At 36.7% G+C, this 10,460-nt stretch overlaps 1 protein-coding gene across 2 annotated transcripts in view; it reads right to left on the reverse strand.

Annotated features, from left to right (window-relative positions):
* MMS22L (MMS22 like, DNA repair protein) overlaps positions 1 to 4,354 on the reverse strand; it is a 129,014-nt gene extending 124,660 nt beyond the window's left edge. For both annotated transcript variants that reach the window (XM_063097885.1, XM_063097886.1), the window contains exons 1-3: positions 4,189 to 4,354; positions 3,080 to 3,205; positions 1,805 to 1,854 (exon numbers count right to left, since the gene is read on the reverse strand). In XM_063097885.1, the coding sequence (XP_062953955.1) occupies positions 1,805 to 1,854; positions 3,080 to 3,205; positions 4,189 to 4,352 (340 nt within the window). In that variant the 5' untranslated portion in view covers positions 4,353 to 4,354. The remainder of the gene's footprint in view (positions 1 to 1,804; positions 1,855 to 3,079; positions 3,206 to 4,188) is intronic.
* Between the last annotated feature and the right edge of the window lie 6,106 nt (positions 4,355 to 10,460).

Genomic DNA, 10,460 nt, shown 5'->3' on the forward strand with positions numbered 1-10,460 from the left:
CTTCCATGAACCCAATTTACTTGTCGGTCTATACAGTACAGATATTTCTGCTCTTTCCACTATAATCTTTTAGAAGCTCCCCAAAGTTTTCAAAATAAAATTCAGACTCCTTGGTATGGTTTACAAAGCCAATTGTGATTACATGCCTTACAAATTCATCACTCTCACATACACTCTGATCCAACCATACATAATTACTTACTCTGTGCTCCCTAAACTTTTATGTTTTTACATACCTTAGTGTCTTTGCCTATACAGTTTTTTCTGCCTGTAACTTCTCTGGTCTCAAAAACTTCTCCCAAATCTTTTGCTTAGCTAATTTCTTCCCATCTTTAAAGACCCAAATCTGGCATCACATAGATGAAACCCTCGGTGTCCACAGTAGCTTATACATGCCTCTATCACTGCACTTTTTCTGTTACCAGGCTAACCTATGCTTGCATGTCTATCTGTCCTGCAAACTCTTCACCAGCATATTTTTCCTCTTTGATGCATTAGCACCTTGCACAGTGCCTGGCATGAAGTAGTGACTCATCAAATGGAATAAAATAATAATACTTAACACTTACTGATCACATACTGAGAAAACAAAACAAATGAAACTGCCCAAATAAACCCCCTGATAGCGAACAGCTAGGCCATGATGTCCCCTACTGAAAATAAATAATTTTCGTAAATATAAAATATAATGAGACAGGGCCACTCCATGATTACGGCAAAACAAAACAAAAACAAAACCTCTGTAATCTGAACACAGAAACAAGGCATTATATCACACACACACACCAAAAAATTTAAAAGAAAAACAAAAACATCCCCCTCTTCAGCTATCATGACAATTGCTTCTTTACTAATTAGGACCCTCCCTGGCCTCCCTTTGTTCATCCCACCTCCTAGATAAAAACTAAAATACCCAATCATTGAATTGCCCCTGTTTCTTACAACATTCGATTCAGAATAAAGCCCTCTCCCCTTTAAATCCTACCCAAGATCAGCCAGCACAAGCTCAAACCCTATCACAAGCTCCCTCCTACTTCCTCTTACTGAGAAGCCCCAACTGCTCCTCATGTGTGTATTTTTCCCTTGCTTCAGTAAGCTAATAACCTCTGTTTGACCAAAAATATGTTCCACATGGCCTTTAGTTGCTGGGCATCACTAATAATAACAAACACTGGGCTAATTATTTAACATGTATTAATTTAATCCTCACAAGAACTCAATGACGTAGGAACTATAACTTGGTGTGAGACCCACAATTAGCTAGGCTTGGAACCCAGGTTGACCACAAAGCCGTGATTCTGAATACTACACTGCTCCAAAATTTTTGGAAAGGAGAAGCAACTAACCTAACCAAAACACACTGTCCTTCAATTTCCTTCACTACCTTAATTACACCAATCAGCAAAAAATCAGTAATACATTAAATGCCAAAAGCAAACAAACAAAAAAAAAAAGAAAGGAAAAAAAAAATCAAGAAGGTAGCATGAGGTCAGGCACTTTTTATTTCTTATTTAAGTTCTCCATCCCACTCCTCACCTCCAAAGGAAGTACTAATTCACTTCGGAGAAGTTTAGCTTCCTTAAGTTGGGTTTACCTTTAAGACCTACAAATAAGTAAAAATGCTATAAATCTCAGCTAAAACTAAACACAAATGTCATACTTTTTATGAACAAGAAATATACTGTATTGTGAACTTCTAACCTAACACCTCCTTCATATTACTATGATATCCCAATTACTACATCACGGACCCATGTGTGATTGACTGTAATTCTTTTTGCCATTAAACACACTTTAAACTTACCAAAATCACAGTTGGCCTGTAATAAGGTTTCCAAGTTGTACAGTTGTTGCCTAATTTTAAAAATGTAAATGTGAGAGTTAATTCTAGAACAGTTTAAAGCATATAACAACTACATAGGTAATGTTCCCAAATCCATCACACAGCTTCAAAACCTACCATTTGTGGATGATATTTAATACTTTGTGAATGTTTACTAAAGGCTCAGCTTTCAGTTGTGAAAACTTTGGAAGAAGACAAAATACACATTTGTCTGACTTTGCAAAAATATCTATTAAAAGCTGCATATACAGTATCTCAGAAATTATTTCAAATATCATAGATTTCATTATCAAAGAGATACTGTTTATAACTTTAAGTATAAGATACTTACATAAAATTTTCTAGGTTAACAGTTATATAATGAAATGCTAAATTGTATCATATAGTTATAGAGTAGAAGTTTAGAAAAGGAAGAGAATAATGTAGACTAGAGTTAGCAGGGAAAACCATACTTTCATTTAAATGTCCTATGAATACATTTTAAATTTGTTTTTGGATAATTTGCCATCAACACCTAAGTACATTTCAAAATCACCTAAAATCTGAATATGGACTGTGTTTTAAATGATAATGAAGAGCTAATTTTGTTAACTGTGATAATGACATAGTATTAATGTTAAAAAAAAGTCTATATTTTTAAGAAATTCATACTGAAGTACTTAAGAGTGAGATGACATAATGCCTAGAATTTGCTTACAAATAATTAGCTAAAAGAAGGATGGGACAGATGAAGGAAATGTGATAAAAGCTTGATGTTTACTGTAACTGAGGGAGGGTATGCAGAGGTTCATTAAGCTATTCTTTTGTGTATGTTTGAAATTTTTCATTAAATGTTATCCAAATAGAGAATTAATTATTTCTATTACACAGTCTGAAAGATATATTTGAAAAGTCTGAGCTCATTCTCTAAAGATCAATGAAGCTGTTAAGCAACTAAAGTACTTTAATTTTCTTCCAAAATTATAATATAGTTCAAAACCTTAAATATTTGTCTTCAATAAACAATGTTAAATACAAACAATAAAAACTCTGAAAGTTAGTAAAAAGCAATGAATTAAAGCCATTACTCCATCAGCCATTACTGTCTGACTGTTATTACTAGTAAGATAATCAAATGAGCAATAGGTACAATTCTACTGTTGCTTTTGTAGTATCAGTATTAGAAACCACCCAGCAATGTAAATTACAAAACTGAATAGCATCTACATTTACAGGAGTTTAAAAAAAAAAAAATACCTGAATAAATGAAAGAGCTCTCTAGATGAATTCACTAATGCTGTTTCAGTAACCCACTGAATGCCAAATATTTCTACTGTATCCTCTTCAAAATTAGTTGGTAAAGGATCGAGATTTAAAATTGATCTGAAATGAAAATTCTGATTTAATCTCATAAAAAGTATGCCAAATACCATATTACAGCATGCGTTTTTTCACATTATTTGAATCCATGTTATACATGACATGAATAATAAGTCAAGAAACACCTTGCAACCTTATATATTCAGGATTACTACAGCCAGACTGTACTAAAGTTTCAATCCTATATAGTAACAAAAAAGTATAACTAAAGAGCAATGTAACTTAAGAGAAAAACCCAAAAATTATACAAGGGAATATATACATTTGCCTGTCTTTACCAGTGGTCTTCAGTCACAGAATCTGATCTTCGAAAACAGATAAAAGTTATTTTGAGCTATGTCTTGAGAATAGCATAATCAAGTTCAGTAATCTCTTTTAAGGTCTGTAACAAGATACAACTATAAAATCAACAAAAATCATTTCCTTTCTGACTGAAATTGCTTCAGCAGATATCGACAAAATATTTCATGAACAGCAGTTTTACTGCAATATGTATATACCTGCGCAATACATAAATAAGTCTGTAACACTTTTATATGTATAGATATATAGGATTAGAAGGAACTGGGGCAACCAAAAAATGTGTATGTTTTACTTAAAGATTACTGAAAAGCTCTAGAATATCTTCACACTCTTTAGAATGCCCATTTCAAAAAAAAGCCCAGGTAGTTCAGAATTCACTTTAAGTAAAAGGGAAATTCGTGCCCAGCTCCCTACCCCAAAGCTGGGGTAGCAGTGAGGCAAGAGAACAGTTACCAAGGAAGTTGTCCTTAATACCCCAAATAATTTTAGGTATGCTCTAATCAGAAAATCAACAACACAGCTAACATTAATTTGTACCCTTACGATGTACTAAACCGATTTACAAAACGTGGCCTGGTAACACCGAAGTTTAATGGAATGAAATGATAATTAAATAACACTCCTAACAAACTGATCAATAATCTGATGAGGGAAAACAGTCTCCGATTTTTTTTTTTACCTACCGCTTAAGGGCTCCGCTGGAAAGGTAAGACTCTCCAGAAAAATTTTTTCCTCCTCCTCTGTTGTCAAAAGCACAAGAAAAGCAAGGGGGTTTGCACCATTCTGTTCCCAGCTCCAGCTCTAAGCTATCGGTCAGGAACGCCGATGCAGCAGAAAAGTTATCCATTGTTTACTTCATGTTCTGAAATGTTCAGGGTCATTATGATTATCATTAAAGGCTCCAAAGACAAGTTGTGAAGAGACTCCCGGAGGTGGGGCGGGCCGGGAGATTGGGGGTTACTTCAGAAAGTTCCCAAACCGTCCCCCCAGCGCAAAGGAAAAACAGAAAAACCGACAAGCCAAATCCTCATCAATTCTCCACTCTCCCAGTGAAGGCCGTCTGAAGTTAATGCACCCGGACTGGCTGTGGCACGGACTTAAAAATCTGCCTTCTAGGCCGGACTCTTCAGTCCGGGACAGGGTGAAGAGCAAAGAACTGTTTGCCGGACATATCCAGCTTCTACTCCCGAGCCCGCCTCGAACTGCAGCTACGTTACTAAACTGCTCTCAGCCCGTTTTCCGGCAGCAAAGTGGAGAAAGCTCCCTGCAGGTTCGGGGTGGAGATCAGGAGGGCCGTGCCCGGCGCTAATCCCCAACCCTCCCGGGCCGGAGATCAGACCTACCCGGCCTGCACCTAGCAGCACTCGGGCGGAAGGTGGGAGGGCCCGTGTCCCGTGCAGCGGGCTGCACCCAGGCCCCCGGGGCGTCCCTTGACGGCGGTGCACGTCCTACCTACTGTCACTTCCAGTCCCCGAGATCTGCCTCCCGCGAGTCGGACCACAACCCGGGTGTCCGTGGACCCTAAATCGGAAACACGCGAAACTCCCGCCAAGGAGCTGCCGCGCACTGGGAGGGCGGGGCCATGGCGCCGCCCGCCCCAGACTGCCAATCCCCTCGCGAAGTCTTCGCGGGAACCATCAGCGCTCCGCCAGTTCTCGCGAGAGTGGCCTGACACTCTAGGTTTATAGATATGGGGGGGGGGGTTGTACTTTTAATTAGTGCGTTCGACCGGAAGGCGGGGCCTCATTGGAAAACGAAACTGAGGCTGAGGCGAAGTGAGCAAGACCTTGGCGAAGTTTTCTTCAGGCCTGGCCTGAGGGAAGAACGATATTCAAGTGAGTCCGAAGCGGGTGTCTCAGTCACACCCAGAGCTGCGTGAACCCCTCTTCTTCCCGCCCTAGTGCTAACAACTCATTTGTTGGGAAGGAAGATGCCTAAAATCGAGGTCCTTGCTTTGGACATAAAAACAGTTCCTTTCTTTGCAAAACATCTGGACAGGTTTAGCACGCTTTTGTAAAGGTATAGTTTATAGTCTATTCATAGCAGTTTGCTTATGTTTTAAAATCGACTCCTCAAGACTTTTCAGTCTGTCAGAGATAACATTGCAGTATATCATCGTCTTTAGATTCAAGAAAAACAGCAGAATTTCTAATTCAGCTGCCCTTCTGTAATTTGGGCATTCACCGTGGTCCATTCCTGCACAATACAGTTTGTTCTACATTCAGTTCCTGGACAGGCAACTTATCGTAACTCTTTCTTCTGTTTAAACCAGATACTGCACATCATCTGACAAATGAGATGAAGTAAGAAAAAACACAATATGATTTGTATTTTGACCACACAACTTAGGGTTACTGTGGGTTGTATCTATTCCTCTCAGCTGATGTACTATGAGACCTGATGCTTTGTTATGACTGCTGCAGCTCATTTATTGTTCATGGGGAGTATCTAGCATAACAGTGTTATCCACAAGAATCCCAAAGAAGTAGTGCCTAGATATGAGAGTACTGTATTTAGAAGAATTTGGTCAACATATAGCCATTATTCTTCCTCTAATAGAAACATCCCAATAGACCTCTTTTTCCTTTTTTAAATGTCTGATGTTGAGTTATCAAATTGCTTGAATCCAGTGAGTGGGACTGGAAGAACCAAAATAAGCTCTCTGAGTAATTTAGCTGGTACTATTAACACATGTTATAGTAAGAATCCCTAGGTAACAGATGGCATACTCAGGAGAAGTGATTGAAGGGTACATAATGAAAGGGCCATTTACAAAGGTGTGGACAGGATTACCAGAAAACAAAAAGTGAGGTGCAGCACCTAGAGCAAATCAGAAAGCCACTATCATCCTTAGGCCTATGGGGTAAAGGAAATGTATTTCATGAGCCCAGTGAGACTTATTGCTATAGGAGAGAGCCACTTACCTGATAGCCACCTATGGTACCTTCAAAGAAGAGCATAATCACTGCCAACCTACAACCCAGCAGGGATGGAGCTAGGAAAATTAGAAAATATTTTGAATTAAATGAAAAAACACTTACTAAAATTTCTAACATTAACTGCTTACATTAGAAGAGAAGAAAGAGCTCAATTCAATAATTTACATTTCTGTTTAAAGAAACTAGAAAAAAACCTCAACAAATTAAAAATAAAGCAAACAATTTAAGGAAACAATAAAGAGTAAAAATAAACAGAATGAAACAGAAGAGTAGAAAAAATACATAAAATGAAAAATTAGTTCTTTGAAAAGATCGGTATAATTAATAAACCCTCTAGCCAGATTTAATCAAGGATAAAAGAGAGAAGACACAATTTACCAATATCAGGAATTAAAGAGGTGTCATCACTACAGATTCTACAGTCATTAAAAGGATAGGATATTAAGAGAACATTAAGAAGATTTTTATGCCAATAAACATAGACAAAATGGACAAATTCTTGAAAGACACAAACTGTTAAAGCTCTCAAAAGAAGAAAAGTATAACTCCAATATCTCTATATCTATCATAGTAATTTTAATCTTTGGTTAAAAAACCTCTCTCTCACACACAGACAGACATGCATGCATGCACATACGCCACTTCTTAATAAGAAAACTCCAGGACCAAATTGCTTTACTGTTGAATTTTCCCAAACATTAAGGAAGGAATAATACCAATTCTATACTAACTGTTCCAGAAAATGGAAGAGAATTGAATACTTCAAAACTTGTTTTAAGAAGCCAGCATTAAACTGATACCAAAACCTGACAGAGACAAAAAAGAAAATTACAATTCAATATTACACACAAACATGAGGCAGAAATTTTAAGAAGTAAAATCATACATAAAGTAATACATAAAAAGGATGACATATAAGAAAATCACGTTCATCTTAGGAATGCAAAGTTGGTTCAAATTTCAAAAAGCAATCAGTGTAGTTCATAATATCAACAGTCTATAAAAAGAAAAACCACATCATCATATCAATAGATGCAGAAAAATCATTTGAAAATATTTGGTATCCATTCATGATAAAAACTGTAAATTAGGAATAGAAGAAAATTTCTGTAACCTGATATGTGATATCTGTGACAAGCCAATTATTAACATCATATTTAATCATGAAAATGAATGTTTTCTCCCTGAGATTAAGAAAAAGGCAGTGATGCCTGCTTTCTCCACTTATTTTAACATTTTACTGGATGTAACTAGCTAATGCAGTAAGGTATAAGAAACAAATAAAAGTCATATAGATTGGAAGAAAGAAGTGAAATTCTTCATTCTCAGATGACTTAATCATTCATGTAGAAAATCCGAAAGAATCTCCACAAACCCTTACTGGAACTAATAGTGAATCCAGTAGGGTGGCAGGGTTCAATGTAAAGATACAAAAATCAATTGTATTTTTATAGACAGGAAATGAACATTTTGAAATTATAATTTAAAAACAATACCATCTAATGGCATCAGAAATACATAAGTTTAATAAAATATGCACAAAATTTTGTATGCCAAAGATTACAAAATATTGCTGAGAAAAATTTAAGCATATCCAATTAAATAGAATGATATGTCATGATCATGAGTTGGAAGACTCAATATAATTAATATTTCTCCCAAAACTTATCTATAGATTCAAAGGAAAAATAATCCAAATCCCAGTGATCTTTCCTTTTGTAGAAATTGACAAATGCAATCTAAAATTGATATGGAAATGTAAAGGACCTAGAATAACCAAAACAATTTTGAATAATAGTGTTAGAAGATTCACAGTACCTGATTTCAGGACTTATTATAAAGCTACAGTAATCACAACAGTGTGGTATTGATCTGGATAGACATAGTCAGTGGAATCCAGGAATAAACCCCCACACGTATATGGTCAATTGATTTTCAGAAATGGTAACTCAATGGTGAAAGGATAGTCTTTTCAACAAGTGGTGCTCAAACTACTTAGTACTGATACGCTTAAAATGAACTTTGACCTTTATCTCACACTATTTACAAAATTTAACTCAGTATGAATCATAGACCTAAATGTAAGAGCTGAAACTGTAAAACACTTAGATATTCATATGGCTTGTAAATAGGAAAATGCCAGAAAAGAAGAGCAAGAAGTAAGATTGGTCCTCAGGAGAAAAGTGTATGCAGTGTGGTGGGATGTCTGTCATGAAATTCAAGAGATGTATTTCATGAAAGAATGGGTAATCTATGTCAAATGCTGCTAACAGGTGGAATAATAAGGGAAAACAAATTAACCATTGGGTTTGGCAAGATGCAGGTCATTACTGATGTTGATAAAAGCCATTTCAGTTTGGGTGGGGGGACTCTGATTGGAGTGTATCACATAGAAAATGGGAGATGAGTCAGCAAATATAGAAACTTTACTAAGGAATTTAATTTAAAATAAAGCAGAAAAACAGAGCAAAACGAACATGGGGAGATAAAGAGATGGTATTTTGAAGATAGGAGATATTATAACGTTTGTGAGGTTATGGAAATTATCAAGAATAAAGGGAAAAGTTGATGATGGCTGAAGGGAAGGGGAATGATTACAGGAGTACAGGCATTGAAAAGATGAGAGGGGATGACTTCACTACACAGATGATGGATCAGCCTCTGAGAGGATCAAGGACAGTTTTTCATTGTAATAGGAAGAGTGAAAGGTATGAAGATAAAGATGACTGATGCTGGGGAACTGCATGGTGGGAAGTTGAGATAGTTCTTGTTTTATTTCATCTGTTTTCCCTATGACATTAACTGGAAGAGAGAAGAAAGAGTGGATTGTTAGAGATTTGAGGAGAGAAACTGTGTGATATGGCCTTAAATAAAACCAAGGATCATTTTGCCTCATTATGGTAACTGCTCTTAAGCCTAGAATTGGATTCAGCATTTTAGTAAAATCTGACCAATATTAAATTCAGCTTTAATTATCTTATTATACAATTTACACCATTGAGAATACACTGAGATAGCTAAACTCAATTATGACTTTTAGTCCTGTGCTATTGAAAATATTGGATTATCTTTATGAAGTATCTATTGCAGGTGTTTATACAACCCACCTCCAGCTGACTTTCTGCTGACCCACTGTATTTTACTGCACTAATTTTGTGCAACAGGTAATGAACTCCTAAACTCCCAAGTGCTACTCCCTGGCGCAGACATCATTATTTAAACAATTACTTTCAGTAGCAACAGGGAGTTTTAGTTAGTTGAGAAGGAGCAGCTTTCCTATATAGGAAAAGAAAATTGTAGACAACTGTTCAGGGCATTAGGTCATTAACAATGTAATATCTCATATAGAACCTTGAATAAACCTGGGCAAAAGAAAAAATTCATTATTGATCCTCATTCATTTTTCTGTATCTTTAACATCTTACCATCCTGCCATGTGCTCTTACTCTGAATTCTTCTACCTCTAGAAGCTTACTCCAACAATTACCACTCTTTTTTTTACCTTAAACCTCTCCTGCTCCCCTGTCTTCTTTCCCTAAGCTGATTGTGATAGGGATCTTCTAACATGACTCCCAATAATATCTGCCACTTGATATTCATGCTTTTGTATAATCTTCTCTCCTTAAGTGTGGGCTACACCCAATGACTTGCTTGTAATAAATAGAATAAAGCAAAAAGTAATGAGATATCACATCCATGATTAGGTTATAAAAGACTGAGTTACATTTTACTAGTACTCTCTCTCACTAGCACTTTCTCCCTCTTGCCTTCATGATTTGTTTACTTTGATGAAGTAAACCGCCATGTTCGAGAGGCCCACATAGTGAAAACTGGAAGCAAACTCTGGCCCTCAGCCCCAAAACCCATGAGGAACTGTATTCTACCAACAACCATCTGAGTGAGTTTGGGAAGTAGATTATTCTGCAGTTGAGCCATTGAGCCCTGGAATGACTAGGCCTGGGCATGGATATAGTAAGGAATTTAACCTTGTCCAAAAAGGGGTCTGGCCTTTGCCC

The sequence above is a fragment of the Cynocephalus volans genome, chromosome 5 (genome assembly GCF_027409185.1).
Source record: "Cynocephalus volans isolate mCynVol1 chromosome 5, mCynVol1.pri, whole genome shotgun sequence".
Classification (NCBI taxonomy): Eukaryota; Metazoa; Chordata; class Mammalia; order Dermoptera; family Cynocephalidae; genus Cynocephalus; species Cynocephalus volans.